Source organism: Pezoporus occidentalis, unplaced genomic scaffold (genome assembly GCF_034315485.1).
Source record: "Pezoporus occidentalis ecotype Australia unplaced genomic scaffold, CSIRO_AGI_Poc_V1 ctg109, whole genome shotgun sequence".
Classification (NCBI taxonomy): domain Eukaryota; kingdom Metazoa; phylum Chordata; class Aves; order Psittaciformes; family Psittacidae; genus Pezoporus; species Pezoporus occidentalis.
In genome coordinates this window covers 1,260,213-1,286,736 of record NW_026912875.1, presented here as the reverse complement: position 1 = coordinate 1,286,736, position 26,524 = coordinate 1,260,213, and the positions used below count along the sequence as shown (strand labels likewise).

At 39.4% G+C, this 26,524-nt stretch overlaps 1 protein-coding gene and 1 long non-coding RNA gene across 2 annotated transcripts in view; one reads left to right on the top strand and one right to left on the bottom strand.

Annotated features, from left to right (window-relative positions):
* Positions 1 to 24,539, top strand: part of PREP (prolyl endopeptidase) — a 98,545-nt gene extending 74,006 nt beyond the window's left edge. The window contains exons 11-15 of the mRNA XM_062624451.1: positions 5,639 to 5,775; positions 12,000 to 12,094; positions 15,017 to 15,148; positions 20,840 to 20,996; positions 23,864 to 24,539. Coding sequence (XP_062480435.1) covers positions 5,639 to 5,775; positions 12,000 to 12,094; positions 15,017 to 15,148; positions 20,840 to 20,996; positions 23,864 to 24,158 — 816 coding nt within the window. The 3' untranslated portion in view covers positions 24,159 to 24,539. The remainder of the gene's footprint in view (positions 1 to 5,638; positions 5,776 to 11,999; positions 12,095 to 15,016; positions 15,149 to 20,839; positions 20,997 to 23,863) is intronic.
* Positions 14,079 to 23,693, bottom strand: LOC134166707 (uncharacterized). The gene is made up of 4 exons (XR_009965961.1): positions 23,554 to 23,693; positions 23,374 to 23,465; positions 23,094 to 23,250; positions 14,079 to 14,195 (listed from the first exon to the last, which is right to left on the bottom strand). It is a non-coding gene; the product is annotated as an uncharacterized LOC134166707 (long non-coding RNA).
* Positions 24,540 to 26,524: the final 1,985 nt, after the last annotated feature.

Here is a 26,524-nt window from a genome sequence, read left to right as displayed (position 1 = left end):
TTATATGGTCTGAGGCAATGAGGGATGGAATGAGATGGGGGGGGGGGGAAGGTAGCATGTGATTCTGTGTGAACAGGTGAGATTTCTCCCTTGGTATCTGGAGGAGAGGATTTCTCCCTGCTTGCTAGTGCTGAAGGGAGACTTGTGTTCAGACTTGCTGGTGTGAAGGCAGGGTCTTTGTGACTTGCCTTCCTGAAGCAAAGAGTAGCAGCTATTAGAACTTGTCAGTGGGAGGTGTTGCTATGTAGCATTGTTCAGACTCAGGCACTGTTCCTCTGTACCCAAATACAGGTTTGAACACCCTTTTGCCACATCTGTGTAGGAATACTTTCTCCAGGGACTACTCCGTTATGTTTACTCTTCCAGACATCTTTCAAATAGTTGCGGGGGACTTTTAAAATGGTGAGCCTTTAACAAAGCATTTGCAGCATTTGGGAAAGCATGAGTGACATTACATGATTTACTTACACTATGCTTTCCTTCCCCAAATCTCAAAGCACAAATGTGTGTAAGTGTGATGAGAAATCTTCATCTCACACTTAATGAAGGAAGTACTTTATGTGAAACTGGACCCTTGAAATGTAATTCCAGGAAATAAAAACTGAAGTAGTCATTCCTTTTGATCAGCTGCTCAACACAGCTCATCAGCTGCTTCACTTGTGCCCATGGGTGGTGTGACTGAACAGGGCATTACACTTCTCTACTACTGTCTGTAACTTTGTGGTGGCCACTGGTGGAATCACAGCAGCTGTGTGTGAGGGCAGCCGCTCTTACCTAGAAGCAGAAAACAGCTGTTAAACTTCACAAGACTGCTGCATCCCATATGTGTTTCAAATGAAAAGAATTATCTCAGTAAAATTCTGTAGAGGACATTGGAACAAAACTCTTTTTAAAGGCTTTGTCATGGTGTTATTAAACCTAAATTGTGGATCATTCATTCTTAATAAGGAGTATTCCAGCATAATTTATATGCCTTTTTAGTTGCTTTTTGTAAAATTCTTTGGCATTTCGCACAATGGATGGCAATCTAATGACAAGCGTAACTCTTAACTGGTTTTGATCAAGCACACAAAGACATGGAAAGAATTGATATCTCTGGTATGTAGTACCTAATCTTGAAAGAGAGGTTGAAAGAGCCATTTTTAGAATCACTAGGGGCTTTCTAAGAATAATTAGTCTACTGTGACTTAGGGGGTGTTTTCAAGTCCCAGAAGTCAAAGTTCCTTTTCATATGTAAAATTCACATATAATCTGCAGGAAATAATTCTTACTAAAAAGCCAAACTAATCACTTCTGAACTGGATTTTATTTCTCTTTGCTATTAATGAATCATAGAAATTCTAAAAGGCTTGTGGACATTTGAGTATTGCTCACAGCTTGAAAATATATCCATTAAACCTGTATTTTTTATTTTTGTTTGTGTTTTACAGCAGTATTTCAAACTGTTGAATCTTGCCTTTATAAGGTTAATTTTCAATCTGTACAAGTTCAAGGTTGAATTTTGCTTAGAAGAATTTTTGGTTTTGTAGAAGTAATATTATTTCAGGAGTACAAACCCTATCACACAGCCATTAACTGTATTTACCTGTAAAACTTACTATGTAAACTGTCTTGGAAGCAAATTTCCGTTGTAATTTTTAGGTGAAAATGGAGTGTAAATTGCTTTCGAATGCTAAGTTAACAAAAACCAACAATGCACGGCTCTATAAATGTGTATGTATGCACTAAAGAAGAATGACTTAGATTTGTTTTCATGTAGCTTGTATACATTGATCTTCCTGTAATTTATAGTAATGAGTAATTGCGCAAAGAGTGACGCTTTCTCCCTGGGTCATAAGAAGAAGAATAAGGGCTATAAATTCATGCCTCAGGTTCTGGCAGTCTGAACTGAAAGTGATTCTTTCTGGCACCATGACCCCTCTGCTGTGTGACAGATAGGGACATTAGTGTGAGATGAAGTGAGCTACTGCTATTTCAGGGCTGCTGTTCCGCTTCAGCGGTATGCTCCTAGAATAGCATGAAGGCTTGCAAACAGCAGGAGTGCCCTGTCAACCACACAGCGTTGTGGTGCATTTCTAGAGACTGAGATTACGTATTTTTAGTGTGAGTCTCCATGAATAGTGAGTTTCAGCATTCATGATAATATGTCTGGAGCATTGTTCTCCACCCTTTTCCCTCCAAAATCACTTTGCTGATATATCCTCCTCTTACGTGCTAATGTCTGTAGTGATGAGTCTTTATTTGAAAATATATGAGCAATGGGTAATATAATGTGACCAGTACAAGTGGATCACTCTTATCTGTGATAAAGTAGAAAACAGTAGTATCCGTTTATTAGCATTTAGTGCTGTAAAAGCTGACTGCTTCTAAAATAAGCTATGAAATACCATCTTGGGGAATTCTTTTTAGGGCTTGCCCTTTCCAGTTTACCTTAATCTTTGAGATAGAAGCACGTTGCTTTATTGGTTACATAAATAAACCATTGGACTTGCTTCAGAGATAACACCCAATTTAAAGGTGAAATTGAATCAGTTGTTGAAAATAGTCTATTTGGAGAAGCTTAAATAGCCTCACCTATCTCGGTGTCTCACTGAATTGATTTCCACCCCCTTCCTGTTTGTTCATCTTGGAGGGAGAGGTAATCATTATTTTAGCAAAGATAGGAGTGAAAACTCTTAAATTGCAAATGTCACCTTGACATGTATAGTCTTTTTGTTGAGTTTTCATTTAATGGTATGTTATTTAATCTTAACTGATGATGATAAATGCCCTACTGAAATCAGTTTTCAGGGAGTTGTTTCAAAAAAAAGCCCTTGTTCAGAAAGAATCAGTAAAATCAGTGGCATCCTTTAATCATCAGGAAAGGACTGGCCAAAAGCCGGAATTGCTGTAAGTGTAGGAGGGCCAGGTGCTCACTTTGCATGAATTGCCTGCTGCAACTGGAGTTGATGGGTAGCATCTTAAAGAGGAATCTGTGGAGCTCCTCATCACCAGCCTCAGCTGTTCTTCTGTCCATGGAATATTTTAATTTTTTAGAATCATAGAATAGTTAGGGTTGGAAAGGACCTTAAGATCATCTAGTTCCAAACCCCCTGCCATGGGCTGGGACACCTCACACTAAACCATCTCACCCAAGGCTTCGTCCAACCTGGTCTTGAGCACCACCAGGGATGAAGCATTCACAACCTCCCTTGGCAACCCATTCCAGTGCCTCACCACCCTAACAGGAAAGAATTTCCTCCTTATATCCAATCTAAACTTCCCCTGTTTAAGTTTTAACCCATTACCCCTTGTCCTGTCACTACAGCCCCTAATGAAGAGTCCCTCCCCAGCATCCTTACAGGCCCCTTTCAGGTACTGGAAGGCTGCTGTGAGTTCTCCATGCAGCCTTCTCTTCTCCAGGCTGAACAGCCCCAACTTTCTCAGCCTCTCTTCATACGGGAGGTGCTCCAGTCCCCGGGTCATCCTCGTGGCCCTTCTCTGGACTTGTTCCAACAGTTCCATGTCCTTTTTATGTTGAGGACACCAGAACTGCACACAATACTCCAGGTGAGGTCTCACAAGAGCAGAGTAGAGGGGCAGGATCACCTTCTTTGACCTGCTGGTCACACTCCTTTTGATGCAGCCCATGATACGATTGGCTTTCTGAGCTGCGAGCGCTAAATACTGTTAGGCTAAATACTGAAATTGAAAATCCTTTCTATCCTACTTCAGTGAGTTCTGATGAGCACTTGTCAGTAAAGTTGTAGCAATAGTTAGAAACAGTGATAGAATCTGTGTAAAAATGCCTTCGGGCTTTTGTTCTGAATTTTTTCATCTGCTGGGAACTGTGAAATACCAGATTTTATCTGGAATATGTCTGCAGGTTTTGGTGAAGCCTTTGGAGCTAGATGTAGTTTCATTAGAAATTTCTCACATTTCCTTAGCAATGATTAAAATTAAATGCAATTATTCTATTTTCAACATGCCATGTGGATTTACTTGTTTCACATTACAGTCAATGCTCAGAATAAATGTGTTGCACAGGTTCATATTACTCATGAGGTTCATGTGTTATAAAAATAGATACTGCTGATCACATGCTTTATAATAAAGCGTGGTAGGTCTGTTTCCTTTAAGAGCACAGGGGTTGTAAACATGCAGCAAAATGATAAGAATGTCATTCTTTATTTACCACTTCTTTGTTCTAATTAGACTAGAAGCTGCAAATAATGATGCTAAAGCCAAAGCAATGAAAAGTAGTCAACCAGAACTTTAGGACAAGCAGTTATCTGCATTCACACCCACATATTTTGCTTGACTGGCAAAATAAGACGCCCTGGGTCCTAAAATAGTGTATGCAGGCAGGTACGTGCATCAAAACAAGATATGGCAACCAAGATAAAGCATTTGCAATCTATGTTTGCGTGCTTGGAATTTAGCTTTTAAGTCCACACAGTGCTGTGGCAGTCATGGAAAGACACAGGAAAGCATGTGCTATGCACATACTTGGCGTTTTGGAAGCTGATTTATTGAAAGCCGACAGGTAGTTCTGTTTTCTTGCTGGATGGATCTGGGGTTCTGCAGTGTTAGGGCTCCTGGTTCTAGCTGCCAGATAATATCTGAAAACGCACCAAGTGCTACTAATGTTTCTGTCATGGCTTATGTTACCACCTTGATGAGGTGAAGTGATTGATGAGACAAGCTGGAAAGACTGGCTAATGCTTAGTCCACTTTACTGGATAGAGACTTGCTTTGGTGAAATCATGCTGCAAGTATCAGTGTTGAGATGTCAGCTTTTTTCTGTTTTCACAAGGCTTAGTAAGAAACAGTGTCATCAGCTATTCAAAATCTGCTCTTTTGACTTGAATTTTGTGTATGAAGTGACTCTTAAGAAATTTTGTTAATGCTAATGTATTAATACTAAAACCAAAATACTGTGACTTTTAAAATATCTTTGGCCTTCTGCTTGTGATTAAATTTATGTTTTTACAAGCAAAGACTGCTGCATCAACTGATGTAAAGGAATTCTCTGATTTCAGCAGTACAAGACAAGATCTTCATCGTTTTACATGTTTACTGGTAGTAGCATAGCTCTCTGTTATCCAAAACAATGTAATGCTTAGTGGGGTCTCAGTCACCACCCTATCATGAGTTTTTCTTCTCTGTCTACTCTTCTCTAGCATCTGAAACTTTGAATTTTTAAAAAGGAGAAGGTTTTAGCACTTGAAATTTTAGATGGGAAATCTGGTTTTAGTTCTGTTCATTCTCCTTGCCGGCTCAGTCTTTGCTGCTCTCATATATGATGGACCACGCAGTTCTTGTGTTTTCACAACACCAGTCTTCCCTTGCAGAGAGCTGTATTGGTTTTGCAGCATTTTCCTAAGCCCTGTTGTATGTAGAATTGATGAATAAGACACACAGAAATGATGTTGTCGTTCTCCTTGTATTGTCTTATTTTGATACATTTTCCACAGCTGTTAAGCAACAAGTTGGGTGATGGCCGTTACTGAACCTGCCCTCGACAATTGGTGCAGATTGCTTGGAAAGTTTTACTCACTGGACACCATGAAAGCAATTGCTTCTGGTTCTTGTTAACACCACTTGTGGAGAGTTATGACAGTAGCAGCATTTCAGATTTCTTTTTCTCTTGTCTTAGGTTTTCTACCCTAGCAAAGATGGCACTAAGATCCCAATGTTTATTATTCACAAGAAAGGAATTAAACTGGATGGTTCTCATCCTGCCTTCCTGTATGGTTATGGAGGCTTCAACATATCAATTACACCAAGTTACAGGTAAGCAGGGTAATTTATACCTTCTTCTGAAGTATCAGGTATCAACAACTGTCACAGACTGAGTAAGGGTGGACTGTGGATCTCACAGAGTAGTGCATTTCAGGTCCCTGAGAAGCAACATGGGAGCCATAAGGACTGCACATTGGTGTCCAGGCGTTATTTTATCTGCTTTGTTAGTTCTGAATTCAGGGGTTTTGCCCAGGGTCACAGAATATATCTGTCTCAGAGCAGAGAAGTGGTTTTCTGAGGTTTACAACAGGCGCCCTGCCCTTTGGATTGCACCTTAACCTCTTCCCATTCTGTCACTGAGCTCAACAGAAGAGCATATGGACATACATTAAGCAAGTATTTTTTCCAACTTATGCAATTACCTATGTTTACATACTAAAGAAACATTTGTTTAAATGAATGTAAATAATTAAAATTTGGCTGTGTTTTTGTATTATACTTCTGAGGAGATTACATTAGAAGCAAAATCCTACTGTGTTCCCATATGATCATGAAAGAGGAAAGATGATTGTCTTGAGATGCAGTTGCTATGGGCTCTGTGTATGCAAAGCAGTGCATTGTAAACTAAAACTGCTGTGTGCAAAACAGGATTTGTAGACCTCAAAAGCCATAAGCTTTATTGAATAGATGATCTTTTTAAAGAAAAAGCTTATTTCTTCAGCGAGGGAATTTTTATAGAATTACTGGTTGTCTGTAATACATAAGAAATGCTCTTAGGCAGGGGAAAACAAATGCAGAGGACTGAATGGAAAGCAATTTTTCATATAGCAGAAGAGCATCTCACCAACACAAAAATAACCTATTATGAAACAGTCCTATTAAGTTTAGGTGCTATCAGTCTTGCTTTAGACTCAGCACATTTCAAGAAATCCTTTGTAGTACTTGCTTTTCCAAGTCACTGCGATTGTATTTCTAAATAGCATTTACAGTTTCCTGTCCTTTCTAATAAATACTTTGTTTAACAATGGGCCTCCCATCTTGTGTCCACGATTATTTGAAGGCTTTTTATCTGCCTTGTAAAGCTACATGTTTAATTTCCTGTGGTTTTTGAGTGATACAATTATATTACCAGAATAGTTTTTAAATTCCTTTTTTAGATTAGGCTGAAGCACTGACTAATTAGAGTTCATTGTAGATGCTGAAAACTGTGATAAAACTTAATCATGTTTTCTTTCTTAAAGTAAATATTATGTATCTGTTGATTTAAGGTAAAATTTGAAGTACTACAGAACTGACACCAGCTGGCCGCTGGCAAAAGAAGGTATCTCACAGTGCCTCCTTCCACCTCCCATCCATTGGCCCTGGTGCTTGCTGGAATCTTTGCTAAGCTGATTTACCTTGGAAGAATGGCAAAAAAAAACTGTCCCAACAAAACAGAATGGGTGGGTTTCTGCCATTTTGGCTAGTTGAAAATTGGTTCTAGTAGAGTCTGCCAAACAGCAGCAAGAGGGTGCAGGTGACAATCAGAAGACAGGAAGATGGGAGGTGGGAGCAGTGATCTATGTCATCCTGAACCCTATGAAACCTTTATTAACACAGTTCATAAGAATATGAATCTGTTATGGTCGCTTAAAAGTAAACGCACAGAGAACTGTCAGTCATCACCAGATCAAAATACATTATCCCACTGACAATGTAAATAAAACACGATTGGGCACACATCTGTCATTCACTCCCTGTGATATCAACATATCCCTTTCTCAGCCTTTCTCTTCCTAAAAGACAAATAAGAACAGCCAAAGCCTTCAAATGCATCTTTATGGTTAATAACTTGATAATTTTGTAACTTAGTGAGAAAGTGTGCTGCAAAAATAGGCAGGTAAGATCAGGAAAGGAAATTCTGATAAGAGAATTTATGCCAGAAGGACAGGACATTCAGTTCCCCTTTACCTGATAGATTCTAGTGATGTTTGACTATATCCCTCTTACTGTTTATTGCAGTATTCCACAAGGAGTTACCAGGTTCAAGGGCTGTTCCAGCCGCAGCCCAACACCGTGACTTGGTCAGGTTTTTTGTAGATGACCACAAACATGAGTGCTAGAAAGCAGCCGCAGGATGGTCAAGGCGGAAGCTTGCCACGTTGTCCACCTGATCCTGAGCTGAGACATAGCTACAGAAATGCAGCTGAGTAGTAGCCTGCTTACCTTTAAAGCAAACAAACGAGTTACTGGGTAAAGATTACTGATTTTTTTATTTGAACTTAGGGTTCTTACAACTTTTTACAAAGCACTCCTTCTTCTCCTTTACAGTGGTTTGTTTCTGTCATGTGTTTCTTCAAGCCAGTACAATGTTTTCTCACTGGTATTTTACACCAATTAATGTCAGACAGCTTTCTGGCTTGGGGAGCTTATTTTTGTGTGATTCAGAATCTGGTGTTGCTTTTCATTTTTTCCCCAACACAGAAAAATTAAAATCTTTTTCAAAGCAATAGAAACAAACCAACAGGTTAGAGGATCCAGAAATAACTAGGAGAATGATAGGCCAAAGTCATTAAGTCAGTTACAGTAGTGGTTTATTTTTGAGTGCAAGCATGAATTTTTTATATGCTCCTCAAGACTGAAGAGCTGCGTTTAGTAGTAGGTCACGTATGGTGCCCACTAGAGCACTGTCATTAATTATACAGCCTGTGTAGTGAGCACGAGTGAAGGCTGATGGAGCTGACACCAGTGGCTTGTCAGAGCTGCTGGGGAAATGCCATGACAGACGTACCACTAATGCCTCTGATTCGGCTAATTACCCTGCAGGAACCAGTGTGTTTCCCTTCACTGTCCTGTATGTGCCTTTGTGGGTACAGGAAAAGCAGTTTCTAATGCATCCTGGAACAGAGCTGATTGTGAAGCAGACTGTGAAATTGCATTTCGCTGCTACAGGACCAGGTTGTACCAAGCCTTTAAGCAAAGAGGTAGTGCAGGGAAAGACTGCAGGGCCAGAGAAAGGTCAGGCAACATAGCAGCCATGGTGCAGAGTGCAAGATTAGTCTTTTCAGTTAGTTTGGTACCACTCCCTCCTACTCCACAAAAGCCAAGAAAGCAACCAAGTCCAGAGACTCAGGGATGAGCAAAAGGCTATAAAGACTTCTGGAAGAACAGGGACCAAGACTTCCCTTTGCAGAATGAGGTGTTTCATAGGTATCTAGGGTGACTGGTCAGTTTGCAGTGACTTGAACTCAAACCTGGAAGCAAGAACCCACATGGAAGAACGCAGGAGGCAATAGCAGGGTTATATATGAAACCTGAATATTGTGCTGTCTGATCACTTGGAATTTTCACTTTAAAAAAAGTTAATTCCTGATTATATACTTACAAAATTTAGTCTCTTGAACCTAAAAGTCACTTTGAGAAAGCTTGTTATAAGCTCTAGGCACATCTGCCTCAAAGAGTTGGGCAATCCTAGGCACAGCTACAGGTTGGGCAGAGAAGAGATTCAGAGCAGCCCTGTGGAGAAGGACTTGGGGGTGTTGGTAGATGAGAAGCTTAACATGAGCCGGCTTCAGTGTGCACTCACAGCCCAGAAAGCCAACCGTATCCTGGGCTGCATCAAGAGGAGTGTGACCAGCAGGTCGAAGGAGCTGATCCTGCCCCTCTACTCTGCTCTTGTGAGACCTCACCTGGAGTATTGTGTGCAGTTCTGGTGTCCTCAACATAAAAAGGACATGGAACTGTTGGAACAAGTCCAGAGGAGGGTCACGAGGATGATCAGGGGACTGGAGCACCTCCCGTATGAAGACAGGCTGAGGAAGTTGGGGCTGTTCAGCCTGGAGAAGAGAAGGCTGCGTGGAGACCTCATAGCAGCCTTCCAGTACCTGAAAGGGGCCTATAGGGATGCTGGGGATGGACTCTTCATTAGGGACTGTAGTGACAGGACAAGGGGTAACAGGTTAAAACTTAAGCAGGGGAAGTTTAGATTGGATATAAGGAAGAAATTCTTTCCTGCTAGGGTGGTGAGGCACTGGAATGGGTTGCCCAGGGAGGTCGTGAATGCTTCATCCCTGGTGGTGTTCAAGGCCAGGCTGGACAGAGCCTTGGGTGAGATGGTTTAGTGTGAGGTGTCCCAGCCCATGGCAGGGGGTTTGGAACTAGATGATCTTAAGGTCCTTTCCAACCCTAACTATTCTATGATTCTAAGTTAGAGTCCCGACTCACTTTACTGCTGACTGTACCAAAATGGGTATTAATTAATAGTCATTAGCAGGAACATTACTAGATGTATATGTTGGAGTATACGGGGTGATGTTTTCTGAAGTACCTAAATCCTGGTAGTAGTGGGCACAGATGTACTAAACTTTACTTATAATTTGAGCAACATAATGATTGCTGCCAAACTCTGGACTTTGTCCCATTGAGGGTCTGTGCAACAGAAAGATTATTTGCTTTTAGAAATGGGGACTAGCTTCCTATAATGAGTACTGCATATCCTGTGAGAGGCTAAGTCAGTTAGACCCCTCTAGAAATTATCATCAAGGTGCCACCTCTGTTAGAGAGTCCATGGACAGGATGGGATGTACTCAACAGGATGGTTTTGCATTGCTCACAGACTCTTTGCTGTTTAAATATGCTGATCCCTCAGCACGTTTCTTTCAGCAGGTGGAAGAGGATGGACTCTGTGCAGAATATTCTGGGAGGTTTTGTGGCTCTAGCATACAAAAAAATAAGAAGTCAAAGTCTCATGAGGCATCTTACTGTCAGGCTACTCCACATTAGCTGTGTAGCAACCTGTCAAAATTAGGCATCCTAGAGTCTAACAGAATAATGCTCTCTGACCTTTGCACAGTGTGCTTAGAGAATATCAATCTTGGATCTGATCAGCATGTCACAGCAATCTAAAGAAAATACTATGCGTAGTGATGGACTTCAGAACTGATTTTACAGAAGCAGAGATAATTCATGCTTCCTGAGCCATCTGATGGCCACAGATAACCAGCCTAGGTGGAAAGGTTTTCCTTTGATGGATTATCAAAATACAGAAATCTGCTATCAGTTATCCTTCTGCTTTTCTTTTTGTTTTTTTAATCCTTGGTATATACTCTGAAGAACAAGTGGCAGTGCACAGATCATTGCTTTGGAAAGTATGAAAAATTTACCTGTTTTGACATTACATCCACATGAGACACTGTAGGACTGCCATCTTCTAAGACATTTCTTATATGCAGTAGGGGAACTTAAAGGTAGAAGGGTCCAATCCTTGCTCTTGTGGTTGAATAGGAATAATTTCTGCAGGCAGTGGTTTCTTGTATGAGCAAAGATTTCAAGTAAGAAATTTAAACCTACTAGATGGAATAAACCCAACTTGTTGGGATTCAGTTTTAATCTTTCACTGGTCTCCTTGGCATATGTGTGGTTTGCCATCTGCAGCTTCTGCTGTGTTAAGCTTCTGCTTCAGCAGATACAAGATCCATTTCTCTTCTTAATTGTTAAATATAATTTAAATTATTTCAGTCCCTTTTATAAAGGTAGCAATAGTTTTGATACTTCTGCAGTCTGGCATTAAAAAAAACCAACACTACGTAATACGTTAGCTTTCAAGCAGGTTCTAGAGCTATTAGGAAAGGCAGAATTTGTAATTTTATTTTTTACTATTTCTTGTGTATTTAATAGTGCAAGGGGAAAATAAATAAAAAGGTGGTTGGCCTTGAATGCAGAGCCTGACACAAAACAATGATAGAAGCAGTTTTTCTTTGCAAATACAATTTTGCAAAAGTGAAAAAAAGAAGGTACATCAAGCAGAAGTGCTGAAAATACCTGTTCATAAACAAAGATCAAGTGCTGATCTTAATTCTTTTCTTTCTTCATCTGGGCTAAGCCTTCCATTCCTCTCGGAAAAAGGTGGAGGACACACAGAAGAGAAACAGTTCAGGAAACTATGGGAGTCCAGTGGTACTGCATAGCTCTAGTCCCTGCACCGAAGGCTTTGAAGATAAAGAAAAAGCAGGGGGTCTGTTAGGCAGAACCACTGGCTAATCTCCTCCAAAGTGCAGAACTAAAGGAGGAAGAATGGACCAGCACTGGTTCTTTCCTCTCTCAAAGCTGCAGAGGGTTTCATTTCCATGGGTAACTACTGAAAAAATCCTGGCTACTCAGGTTTGCCATCAAGGGAAACTTCATGATTTCATGATTAATTTGGGGAGAGATCTTTGCCTCAAAGTGGCACTTTATAAAAGTGATAAGGATATAAAAATTGGAAATCAAAATAATCCTCTATTGGTTTGCTTTTTCAGTGTGTCAAGACTTATTTTTGTTCGACACCTTGGGGGTGTTCTAGCAGTGGCGAACATCAGGGGCGGTGGTGAATACGGAGAGACCTGGCACAAAGGTAAATCAGTCCAAACAGAGGAAAAAAACTGCAGCCTAAGCAATGAAAATTACAACATTTTCTCTTTTTTTTTTTTTTTTTTAATTTCTTCTGTGTTACATCTCTACATTGTCTAGTGTTAGTTGATGGTTTTCTTCAGATTGTTTTAATTTTTGTAACCTACTGAAAAATGGTTTTGCACAGACACGATACTTTCCAAGGAAATTATTGCGTTTTTTAAAGCAAAGTCATGTTCCCTATACCTAAGGATTTGAAAATGCAGCGATTTACCTTGAATTGATTTAAAAAAAAAACCTGTTTGTCTATACTGCAGGAGGCCTGGATTGCTTTCACATACCTCTCTCATTATTTGCAGTTGCATGTGGCCCCACAATTCAACAGTAACTATTTGGACTGTTTTTGGTACCACACAAAAAAAAATCCCTATTTCCAGAACCTTACAGAATATGTGAACTTGTGAGTTCAGAATGTAATTCTTCTATGCTGTTTTTGCACAATTTATGAACAGAACCTTTTGTTATTTTTAGTGAACGTTATCGGAAAAATTTCTGCACTGAAAGGGTTGTCAAGCACTGGAACAGGCTGCCCAGGGCAGTGGTTGAGTCACTATCCCTTGAGGGATTTAAAAAACATATAGATGTGGGACATGGGAACATGGTTTAGTGCTGGACTTAGCAGTGTTAAGTTAAAGGTTGGACTCAAAGGTCTTTGCCAGCCTAAACAATTCTATGATTCTGTGATAGAGGTTCATATGAAAACAATCGGCTCTACACGTGCAGTAACATGCCATACCCTCCACACTCTCTTAGGGAGTCAAACTTCTTGTAGGCAGGCAGGTTTTTAAAGCTGATTTTAATGCCACAGGGAAACCAAATCACTCACTATAAAACCCTTTTGATCTCTTTTCCTTTTTTCTTAATACCTTTGATGTGTTTCTTTCCATGTTTTTCCAGTCTAATCACTGTCTTAATCCTGTGATTGTCCACCTTCCTTATTGTTGACAGTTTAGTGCATCACTTTCCCAGAGGAAAAAGATGGGAAAAGTCTTACTCATCTCTGTAACATACCCATAATTATTTAGTGGTGATGCCTCATTCATATCCCAAGAATCTGGGAGATAAGTTGCTGGAGATGTTGTCAGCAAGGCAAATGCACCAAAATGCACAGTGGTGTTTATGATGCAGCAATTTGCTATGGGACTAATCCATAATAACTTTTTATGAAACAGAATAGTATTCCCAGATCATTACATCTTGGTTTTACTATTTCATGTGTGGTAACTTTTTGTCTGGGTCATTTCCTCACAATTGAGTTAAATATGTAATAGTTTCATAAATAGAAGCTATATATGCTTGCAGATACAGGATATTATTGCTAAAGATGAAGTATCCTTCATTAATTTTAATTTTCTGATTGGTTTGTAATAGGTTTTAATAAAATTTATTGTAATATGATAATGCTTCTTTGGTCCACCTATTTCCTGCTTAATTTTGACCCAAGTCTTTTGTTGCAGTTGCATAATAAGAGATGTATCTGGGTTTTGTTAACTCCAGAAGTCTGCTTACTTAGGTTTAATTGCATAGGTAGGATTTTTACCTAACACCAAACCAGAACTTTGAGTAAAGAGTAAGATTTATTTCCTCTTTATTGCCACACATTTGAAGATTACTTTGTGATTTGTATGACCAGGTATGAGAGTTACCTTACCAAAGCTTTGCAACATAGAAATGAAGCATCCAGTGTGAATAGGGTGTCTAGGGTCACTGGATGAACAATGGAGATAGACAAACCTCCAGATTATAGCTCAGCTGACTTATTTAAGAGTAGAATTAATTGTCCCACAGGTTCCTGGGTGACACTGGGAACCTCAGCTTCGAATAAGCATCCAGCTTTTAAAGTAGAAGGAACTGGAGTTCCCTTTCTGCATCCACTGAGCTCCTCTTACCTGCCTGGACCACAGCCTTTGCTATAGGCATATGAGGAAATTCTTCCTAGTTCCTATTCCTTACTAGCATATAATTGCCTCAGAAAGAAGACAACAAGTCTTAAGATAGGATAACCTTCAAGGAGAAGCCAGTTTTATATCTTGCCAAACAGGCATCTAAAATGGGAAGATCGTGAAATCTGATCAACTGTGTGTTGTCTGGGTTGATAATCTTCTGCTCAAATAGCTGAAAGATTGTAGGGGAAACCATGCTTTTCCTTTCACATCCCTCCATGCAAAATTTTTTGGTTTGAGAACTGAATGATATCCAATGATATCATTTGGACCTACATTTTCAGTCATGATTTATTGCTCATACGTCTTGTGATGTTTGGAATTCTGTTTAACAGGATGGCAGCATCTTAAGCATTTCCATATTGGTAGTTAATAAAATTTCAAACCAAGATGCAATTCCGAAGTCCCTGTTTGATCATAGCTATATATCATCTGATTAGAAGGCAACTAATCAAAAAATAACTGTCAGCCACATATTCTGTGCCCAGGAAATTAGAAGTGCTTATTTTATATAGCTTATTTTATAAACTGAGGCTTTACTGCCATAAGAAACTGTCACTGAATTTAACGCTGTTAAAGTCCCATTAAATCAAGCCTCAAGTGGATTGTATGTGGTCATTTTGTATATGTTTTGCAATGCAAAGCTTTTAGCTTTAATTAGAAGCATTACCTGGCACTCATTCCACAGTATAGGTATGTATTATTCAGTTTCTGAAAGCATTAGTGTTATTGACAGAACCATCTTATACCCTCTCTTTGTTGAAAGAATCTTTCATTTTTGCTGTCTTTCTGAGCTGCATCAATTATTAAAATGTTCATGAAACTGGAATTGTTCCCAGGTATTTTTGCATGCATGTTTCTCTGAAGAGGTGGTATCAAATGGATTTTATGGTATCAACTAGTTTGTTTTATTTGTGTGCTAGGTGGTATCTTGGCCAACAAACAAAATTGCTTTGATGACTTTCAGTGTGCTGCCAAATACCTCATCAAGGAAGGCTACACATCCCCAAAGAAGTTGACTATTAATGGAGGCTCAAATGGGGGCCTATTAGTTGGTAAGAACTGCTTGTATATTTCCTGGGTTTGGTACTGGGTTTATCAAAGTAACCACACAAAAATCTACCAGATCCTCTTTTCAGAAATTGCCAGAATATCAGTGCATTTGTCTATACCAGGTGTAAACACATACAGTTGTACTTCATTTGGTGTTTGCATAGGACACTGGGATTCTGCAATCTATAGCAAAGGCTGAGTGTTAAAAGCCATACTTAAAATTACTGTCTTGTGCGGTAGAGCTAACCCTGTGGTAGAATAACACAATAAGTAAGAATGCTTAAAAAACATTTGGGTTTTTTTTTAGTTTTTTCTTTCTTAAGGCTAACTATTACAAAATAATTACTGAGTAACCAGAAATCTGTAATGTAGAATCAGGAACTTTGTGTTATCTGTAGCATAAGTCAGAAACCCATGTCCTGTGATCCTTCAGCAGAGTTTCTTACTCATTCTTTCTGTGGTCATAAATTCTTGTTCTTAGAGGGCAAATGAAAACATGACAGTTCTGTGATTAAAGCCTTAAACAGGGACATGTAACAATCTGGCTCTGCTTTCATTGTATAGTTAAAACATGCCCACAAATAAAATCATTAATGTCTCTGGTGAGACATGTAAAATACAAGTACAGCTACCTGAAGAAGTCATGAGCTTTTGAGGGACTGTCAGTTGTAGCACTTTGTTATAAATGCATCTTTTTCACATGTAATTCACTACCATGTTCTTTAATCCAAGGAAATTAATAGTCTCCTCTTAAACAGAAAAATGTCTCAACAGTCTAAGCAATATTTAAAGAACTACAAAATGTGTTTCTCTTAAATCCCTCAGTCTGAAAGTAGTGGAAGAAAAAGGGAGATTTTATTCCATTTTGAAAGGAGAAGGGAACACAAATGAGTAATACTGTGGTTTGTATTTTTTTTAATAGCATGAAACGCATGTGACAGTATGACAGAATTGAGCTACTCGTGAGAAGAAAAAAAAAGGCATTTCAAGTTCGTAAATGACTTGATTTATAGAAAATGAGGAGACTTACTAGGCCCACTCTTTGCTTGCTCTTCTTTTTATACTCCTTCCTATTTATCTGCCACTGAATACTGGCTCTATTGATTTGATTTTATTTTTCAGTGAGGTAGCATCCCGCATAAGAAGCGGGATTTGGAGTCATACAGATATTTGATCTAAGGCATCTTGGCTATTCCTGCATTCTTATTTTTAAAATAGCAAGTATATGTAAAATGGAATTTTTGCTTTCTGCTTATATACTACTTGGTTAGACGTGGCAGAAGTTATTTGTGCATTGTAAATAGGAGCACCAGTAGAAATGAATGCTATGGTAACAGATTAAAGGGTTTGCACACCATTGCACAAGTCTATTTTATGTGAGTGTAAATATATAATTGGAAATGCAGTTAAACTTCCAACATTTTACATAGCTTCCAAAAACACTGTCTTCTGGTTATATGGACTTTGTTTCACTCAGGATGAGATTCATCCTAGCCATCTTTAGTCACCAAACCCCCTGTGTTTCTGGCTGAACAAGTCAGCTGGGCTCCTTAGTTAGGTAAGGGGAGGCAAGTGACATCTGCAGAGTGTACTTCATTCCAGTAGGAGGCAGATGTTAGGAATCTAGACCTCCTTGCTCTGAAAATTCTGTTTTTAGAAACCTTCTCTTTTACTCGTAGATGGATTACAATCCATGTATTTCCATGCATTTGATGAGCCAGAAAGGGATTTTCCTTGACTGGGTAGAATTACGTGAATTTAATAAATTCTTGTAAGTGGTTTTTCATCAAAGCAGAACTAGATTTTGCAATAGTTGTTCATGCAGCACTAGGGAGCATAACTCCTGCTTTAGGTGGAAGGACCCACTCCCAGATTTTCTCAGTTCTCATTTACTGAAGGAAAAGTGACAAGGAAGAAAGACTATTGTCACTCTCCCAAAATACCGTTTCCTTTTAGTCAGACTAACAGGAGGTGTCTCTGAGGAATGCAGAGCCTTGAGCTCTTGCTTCATTCAACTGCAAAACAAGACTTCTTTGTCCTGCAGTGTGATCCCTAAGCTGAGTAGTGCCACAGCTGTGAGCTAAAAACCTCTTTCATGCAAATGCAGTTTGACCTCTGATGTTTGCTTAGACAAACAGATCTGAGGTTTTGAAATCTTAGTTTTGTACTGAATTTTAAAGCTCCAAGTAAATGTAGGGAAGTAAAATTCACAAATTTCTGTTCCAGGTTACAGTTTATTAATGCATATAACTAAGTATGATGGCTAATTAAGGGGTGCAGTGGAAATGGATGAGTGTCTCCATAAATGATTTCTTACTGAAATAACTAGTTAGGGAACTAGGAGCAGCAATTTTTTATGAAATCCTGAGCAACACACAGTGCTTCAAGAGACACTCTGCAATAAAGAGTGCTAAAATGAAACATTATACAGTAGTTGTTTTGGCTTTTTTTTCCTACCAGAATATAATTTATGTTCATAAAAGGAAATAACAGGAAGGAGAGGGATATGATCAAAGGTACTTTTGAGAGTTTTTACACGGCAGCCATTTAAGGTGCCATATACATCTTTCAAAAATCGCTCAGAAAGGAACCAGAAAGAGTTAGCATATCTTCATAACAGAGATGACCAGAAGTAAAATCGCATCCTTCAGAAAACAGAAATCACGTTCAAAAGTAGAAAATGGGGTAGAGCGTAAACCCTGAGAGAGACTGATGGACTACAGGAGACTAATGAGCAAATTGCTTCCATTATAAACATTAGCAATGAAAGCTTTCTATGTACATCAGAAGCAGGAAGCTGGCCAGAGGATCTGTGGAGCATATACATCAAGTGAGGTGTAAAAGGAGTACTAGAGGAAAGATAAGTGACAGAGCAGAAAAACTAAATTGTGTGTTTATATTGATGTTCCCTCCTGAGGAGCCGGGGGAGTTCCCTGCACCAGAGTCTTTCCTCGTGGGGAACACTGAGGAGCTGATTCAAGCTGAAGCAACAGCGGAAGAGATTTTGGAGTAAATCAATCACATGAAAAGTAGTGAGTTGCCAGGACCAGATGGTGAACACTCAAGATCCAAGTGAGCTCTGATACGAAATTGTAGACTACTAAGCCTGAATATCTGAGGAACAGAAGGGGGCAAGTTTAATGCCAATTTTTAAATGGTTCATGGTGATCCACAAGCTGCACATGAGTAAAGCTGCCTTTTCTGATAGGCTAACCAGCTGAAACCAGTAAGTAATAGCTGGCAAGTGAGGAAGAATTTAGCAGGCTGGAGTTACATCTTGCAAATCTATTAGAGCTATTGGAAGGAGCTGTCAGACAGTGTATGGTGCTTTTAACAGTGATCTTGGGGAGGAGTTATTCTTGGATTTTCAAAAGCTTCTGACAAGATCCCTTGCATAAGGTTGTGCAAGAAAGTTCTTGCTGAGCAAAAAACAAGGTCATGTCATAACAATATCCTGGTTAGCAGGAGGCAAAGAATGGGAATAAATGATCCATTTTCACAATGGATGAAAATGAGGAGAGAGAGAGAATAATTTGGGAAAGACTGTGCCTACATGTGGATGTACAGTGATTAGCTCTGAATAAAGACAAGGATTCTGGGATCCATTGTAGTAGGTATGTGAAGATTCCAGTGCTCTTACTTCTTAAAATTCAAAAAAAGCAGAAGAATTTGTAAAATCACCAGACAACAGATTAAAATCAAGCAATAGAGACTGGAATTGAAGAACAGTGGTAGGAGACATTACTGTGGGGATCTGTAACAGACTGCCTGATCAAGAGGTATCTGTGGATGAAGCACTCTACAGACAGATAGGAACAGCCTCATGTTCGCAGGCCCTTGTTCTCATGGGGGACTTCAACCACCCTCATTTCTGTTGGTGGGACAGTTCCTCGATTGTGTGGAAGACAGCTTCCTCCTGCAAGTAATAGAGGAGCCGACAGCGAGAGGTGCCATGCTTGACCTTGTGCTCACCAACAGGGAAGGGCTCGTTGGAAATGTGATGCTCCAGGGCAGCCTTGGATGCAGCGATCATGAGATGGTTGAGTTTGAGATCCTCAAGACAGTGAGAAGAGCGTGCAGCAAGCTCACTGCCCTGGACTTCAGGAGAGCAGACTATGGCCTCTTCAGGAACCTGCTTTGGAAGGTTCCATGGGATATAGCCCTAGAGGGCAGGGGGGCCCAACACTGTTGGTTAATATTCAAGGACCACCTACTGCAAGCTCAAGAGTGTTGTATCCCAACCAGAAGGAAGTGCAGCAGGAGGGCCAGGAGACCTGCTTGGATGGATAAGGAACTGCTGAGGAAAATTTAAAGGAAAAAACAGGCTTACAAAAGGTGGAAGCAAGGACAGGCAGCATGGGAAGAATACAGGGATGTTGTCTGGGAAGCTAAGGACCAGGTTAGGAAAGCTAAGGCCCAGTTAGAATTAAACTTGGCTAGGGATGTTAAGGATAACAGAAAAGGATTCTATAGGTACGTAGCAAATAAAAGACAGACTAGGAACAACATAGGCCCCCTCTGGAAGCTATCAGGAGACTGGCTACCCTGGATTTGGGGAAGGCTGAGGTTCTATAACCTATTGCTACAGGATATGATGAACACTAGATCTCTTGATTTAAGGAATGTAACATTCTTCCTAGGTGTAGCTTTTTGTAAAAGAAGTATGAAATAGATGGAATCTTTGTGACTTAATGCTAGATGAATAAACTTTAAGAAAGGAATTAGATGTATTTACAGAGGATATGTGTTTTGATGGCTGTTTTAAAAGGATGGCTGCAGGTAACTCTAACTCAGGGAAAACCTAAACTAGTTCCAAAGCTGAAAATGTACAGAAGTATCTCCCAGTAGTTGCTTTACGCCTTTTCCCAGAGCACATGCTAATAGCCACTCTTATAAACTGAACACTTAGCTAGATGGGCCGTAGTTATTTTTTAAATACATGAGGCAAGCATTGTTCTTGAAGAAATTGTCCTTTCCAGTAGTAGGAAGATGGAGGCCATAAAAAAAAAAAAGAACATATAACAGTAATTTGTTCTATTAAGATGAGGCTATTCCTCTGATTTTTGTAGTATGCTTTTCTCAAAACTATTTTCATATGGGTTTACATAGTAATCATAGAAGAAAACTTTCATCAGTTCCTTAATGCCCTTTTCTTTGTTGATGTTAATAATAACGGTTTAGACAGTGAATGGTTTAGGAGCCTTCAATTCAGTAGGCCAAAGATCACGTTTTAAAAGTGCATTTCTCCTTTAAACCCAGTTTGCTAGTTTGGAAGACGATTTTCAAAGAACAACATGTTTGGTGCCTGAAGAACAGGGAAATTGCTCTTAAGGAATTTTGAACATGTCATCTTGGGAGTTATAATTTTTATTTGTCAGCATTTTTGCTTTTGGTTTTGCTTAAAAGTCTATTTGATTTTGTATTCCCTGGCAGTCTTCTCCCAGTGCAATTGGGTTTATATCAGATATTTTGTACTGAAGTTTTTTTGTTCCAGGTGTTATATGGTAATCCATATTTCTTCTCACATTGTTTTAACTTTACAGTTTTTCTTCTTTTTCTTGTTTTTAAGTAACTGAGTTTATAAAACATAACTTTTTGAAAGTTGGTCTTTCATGAACTTGGCAGTGGACCTTTCACTGCTGAGCTTAATTCTTTAAGATATTAATGCTAATAGAGTTGTTTTCCTGTCAAAGCTGCCTGTGCTAATCAGCGCCCTGACCTATTTGGTTGTGCTATTGCCCAAGTGGGAGTGATGGACATGCTCAAGTTCCACAAGTACACTATTGGCCATGCTTGGACCACTGACTATGGTTGCTCTGACCGTAAAGAGCAGTTTGAATGGCTGTGCAAGTAAGTGCCTTTAAATACCTCTGTGGTTGTTAAAATGCATAGTCTGCTGAACAGTTTCAGGTTGTCATGTTCAATATCTAGTCTAAGAATTACTTCGTCCTTTCCCACACTAGATTTGAGGAATACAGCATTTCCATACAAGTCAGTTTCGCATGAAAGATTATCTTCAAAGCCCTGCTGAGTCAACTGGTCATATTTTCAAAGACCTTGTTCTACACAGCTTTACCAACTCGTAAGGTTTTCTTTCTGAATAATGACTCCTTTAGGCTGTCACAACAGAATATTCTCAGGTGAACTGCTACGTAAATGGTGTTTTTTACAATGGGGAGAGACAATCGCCATTGTGAATTATATTATACAATGTGAACGGGATCTATTTGTAAGAATTAAATGGCCATCACAGGGTATTCATTCATTTCCTAACTCCTTGCTGAGAGGTCTGGAAAGGTTATTAAAAAAATAAAAGATAAAAATTAGAATTCAGTGTCAAGTCCAAATACTAGATGATCAGGTGGGACCATTGTAATTAGATTGTTTCAAAACCTTCAGTTGTCTAATCTAAGTCTTCCATGGAAAATATGTTTTTGTGAATATAGTGCATGAAACAACTAACATTTCATAATTCAGTTTTTATCAATGGATAAATTAGGTTTTAGATAAAAGATTAACTCTTTTCCAAACAATCTTCATGATTTTGGACACTGAAATTTCCTTGCACATCTGTAAATTCAGATATTGTGAAGAGGCAAAGTAGAAGCAAAATTTTAAATTCATTCTGTGATAAATACATCTGCAGCAAGGAGTCATTCCATACCTACTTAAACACATGCTTACTCACAAAATCTCAATGCATAATTTTAGAAACATCTTATATGGCAGAATCTGAAATATTTAGAATCATAGAATCATAGAATAGTTTGGGTTGGAAAGGACCTTAAGATCATCAAGTTAGTCGCAGGGCAACTAAGATGATTAAGGGAGTGGAGCATCTCCCTTATGAGGAAAGACTGAGGGAGCTGGGTCTCTATAGTTTGGAGAAGAGGAGACTGAGGGGTGACCTTATTAGTGTCTATAAATATATAAAGGGGGAGTGTCACGAGGATGGAGCCAGGCTCTACTCAGTGGCAAACAATGACAGGACAAGGGGTAATGGGTACAAACTGGAACACAAGAGGTTCCACTTAAACTTGAGAAGAAACTTCTTCTCAGTGAGGGTGACGGAACACTGGAACAGGCTTCCCAGGGAGGTTGTGGAGTCTCCTTCCCTGGAGACATTCAAAACCCGCCTGGACACATTCCTGTGTAACATTATCTAGGTGTTCCTGCTCCGGCAGGGGGATTGGACTAGATGATCTTTTGAGGTCCCTTCCAATCTCTAGCATACTGTGTGATACTGTGTGTGTGAAGTTCCAACACCCCTGCCATGGGCAGGGACACCTCACACTAAACCATGTCACCCAAGGCTCTGTCCAACCTGGCCTTGAACACCGCTAGGAATGGAGCAGTTACAACTTGCTTGGGCAACCCATTCCAGTGCCTCACCACCCTTATAGTAAAGAGCTTCTTCCTTATATCTAATCTAAACTTCCCCTCTTTAAGTTTAACGCATTACCTCTTGCCCTGTCACTACAGTCCCTAATGAAGAGTCCCTCCCCAGCATCCCTATAGGCCCCCTTCAGATACTGGAAGGCTGCTATGAGGTCTCCACGGAGCCTTCTCTTCTCCAGGCTGAACAGCCCCAACATCCTCAGCCTGTCTTCATACAGGAGGTGCTCCAGTCCCCTGATCATCCTCGTGGCCCTTCCCTGGACTTGTTCCAACAGTTCCATGTCCTTTTTATGTTGAGGACACCAGAACTGCACACAATACCACAAGTGAGATCTCATGAGAGCAGAGTAAAGGGGCAGGATCACCTCCTTCTTTCCCTCCTTTTCAATAGCTGGCAATTGCTTATCAAATTTAGGAATATTTATATTTAATGTTGCTTAGACAATACCTTTACAGACACTCAAAAAATACATTAAGGCAAATAGTGTTATGTAGTGACTGTCATTTAACTTCTTTTCAAAACATATAATAGTCTGAAAATTCACTTACATTGTTCCATTGATGAAAATGAGGAAGCCAGGGATCTGCTAGGTTAGACATTCAAATGTTGTCACGTGTTCTTAAACATAATTTGGAGTTACTTCCTGGGTAGTCCTGCAAGTGAGAAATTCATTCAAAAATAAAGCAAAATTTCCTTCTGTATTTCCTGTCATGAAATAGGGGGGAAAACAGTATCTTACTCTTGATTTAAGGTATGTAACATTCTCCCTGGGTTTAGCTTTGTCTAAATGAAGTATGAAATGTTTAGATGGAATTCTTTGTGGCTTACCTTTAATTTCTAATACTAGAGGGTACTTTTTGTTGAGGTATGTAGATACACCTTTTATGTTAAGTTACAGTAGCTAAAAGATGCACATTCTCCTGCAAAGAAAGGGAATTTTGAAAGTTAGATTGTTCATTGTTCAGCAGATAAGTATTGAAGTAATTTATCAAAAGCAGGAAAACTTACAGCTCTTGTTTCTGTTTCCTGCATGGTGTTCCCTCAGTTTCCCCATTGCCTATTCCTGATATTTTTGGCATTTCTAGGTGGTGTATGCATATGCCTCTCTGAAATTAAAAAAATGTACTTGCTTCACACTTGAGAGCCAGAGTTTTGTGGCCACCATCAGTAGTTGCCAGTAATGCAGTTCTGATATATGCAACTGAAAACTGTAGTATTGTGGGTGTTATCAAATGCCACTGTGATGATTTCAGTATGAGACGACCTTCTTGTTGGATCTTGAGGAAAAAATATGTAAAGATTTGTGTGCTCTTCTCAGGTACTCTCCGCTTCACAATATCAAACTACCAGAAGAAGATGGCATCCAGTATCCCTCTACGCTGCTTCTCACAGCAGACCACGATGACCGTGTGGTCCCTCTTCATTCACTGAAGTTCATTGCTACTTTGCAATATGTTGTGGGCCGAAGCCGTAAACAAACCAATCCACTTCTCATCCATGTTGACACCAAGGCTGGGCATGGAGCAGGAAAGCCAACTGCTAAAGTTATAGAAGAAGTGTCAGATATGTTTGCTTTTATAGCACGATGCCTAAATCTTGATTGGATTGAATAGGCAAAATGCTTATTACTGTCTCCTATAGAAAATAAGGGCTTTAACACCATTTAAGACCAACCAGACTACTACTTGGTGTAGTACTTATATTTAAGAACTGCATTTTAATATTTTATTGATCCAAGCGGCTATGGAGTTTTGATCTTTTGTGCTTCCCTCTATTTGGCATTTCTTTGAACTTCTTTTCTACTGCATTCCAAAGTAACATTTTGAAACGCATGTTCAAATAAATGGCTGAGCTGCTGTTGGTGCTGTTGTGAACATTTAGATTCCAGGGTTAGTGCTAGTTGAGCTTATTTCCTGTAAACAATTTTAAGGTATTTTGCACCTATAAACATATCCAGATCATCTGTAATTAAATGTAAGTACTGTCCAAATACAGGCACTCTGAGCGTACTTTATTTACACAGTAACTTATTTAAGAATGTAAATTGAAGGTGTTAAGTGATAACCATGAAATACTGAAGAGATAGTAATCTGGGTAATTAAGTCAAATATTATTAAAAAGCTTGTATTACATGTTGTTCATAAGTGTGTTACAGTCTATAATAACGTTGTTTCTAAATTGTTCTTTCTTTCCAAAGAGACTTTAAAATGTCACTGGTTTTCTCTTCTGTCATTTATTTCCACAGAGAAAATTGAAGGCTGGAAAATTTGAGGAGTTCTTAGATTCTCACAGTAATCTCAAGCAAGCTATACAGATACTGTTCAACACTGCATCTGCTGTCAGCTCTTTATCTATTCCTGAAGAGTAAACTAGACACTAGTTAAAAAAAAAATAAATTATAAAACATACACACACACCCCCCCACCCCCAAAAAAAAACAACACAACCCACCACCAAAACACCAAAACCATGGGGTTTTTTTTCCAGATTGTTCAAATTCCATTTTTGCTGATGTCTTTGACAAAATGTTCTCTAACAAGGCAAAATCTGAGCATCCGTAGATAACCTGATTCTGGATGCAGAACAACAAGAGCTCATAGTCAGACTCCCTAATGTTTTGACACAGGCACAGTATTAGAGCTGCCATTTCGTATCTTTCCTATCTATAGATAGGCTTTAGAGCTACAAAGTCAATGTATTTGCCTACTCCATCAGTCTAGTCTAAACTGATGCACTGCAGCAACTAGGGTTTGATTTTACAGAGAAAAAGTCCTACCAATTATTATTAGTCTTGTTCCTCCAGAGAACACTGCTGCTTCTCAGTTTTGGATAAACTTTCTTCTAGAATCAAGCTGCTTGTTATATTGACACATAGACCCTAAGGCCTGTATTTTAAGGCTAAGCAAACAGTGTCTCAGCACAGGAAGAGGAGGGAGTGGTATTTAAGAGGAGTAGGCTGCTGTAAACAGCAGCAACATTAAAAATAAATTTGCACCACATACACTGTCTGTTTCTGTCATGCTCTGGGGCTTCTGCTGATTCCCTCTGCAATCCAGGAAGGATCATCCTGTCTAGGCCCTTATAATTTTATTTTAGGAAGGAAAAAAAAAAAACATGTATTTCTGATTTCTTATGAAATACTACACCTAAAACCTGTATGTGATCTGGGTTTTATTTGTGATCCATGAGCATTATGGTTTTACCATGTACTTTACAGGACTGGTGCATTCTGACCACTACATTGATTTAAACAATCAGAATAGGGAGTTGAGGGAGGTATGGTTTTTTTTCCCCTCCAGGCTGCAAAACCAGGGCTCAGGTTCAGCACCCCCTGTTCCCAGAGGTATGTGAACCGTTTTCTGTGATCCTCTGGGGATATTCAGCAGCTTCCCTGAATGGCAGAAACAAGCGCATAAAGCAGTAGCATCCCCACTTGTAATACCTCACAGTTGCAGTATCTGGCCCTTTATTGAATGTCACAGTTACCAAGAGGACGAAGCTGCACCTCCGAGACAAGAACTTTGCGGGATAGTGTGTGTGGGAAACATGGTCCTCATGCATTCATGAAATAGAATGCACTGTGTCAGTGCATCAAATTGCAAAGGCTTGGGCACAGCCACCTCAATCATGTCTTGAGGTCTTTGTTTCTAAAAATGTTTTTCCTTCTTCTCCATAAAACTTCTGTCACAGATTAAAATTCATTTTCTTCCTGAGGCTTTCTGCTTTCTGCTCTCATATGGGGAGTTGGAAACAGGAATTTCTCTTTGAGTGGCAATCTAGTATTGAAGGTGGGTTACTAGAGACACCACTCACAAAGTAAGTGTTCAGAAGTATCACTTGTAGAATGCTGGTATCTATTGGGAAGGTGTTGTGCTTCTGTAACAGGGTGATATTGTTGACATTTTTGTTCATCTTAATCAGGATGCCAAGTCCAGCATTCAAGTGCCATAAAAGTAATGTTGCAGAGCTGTCTTATTAG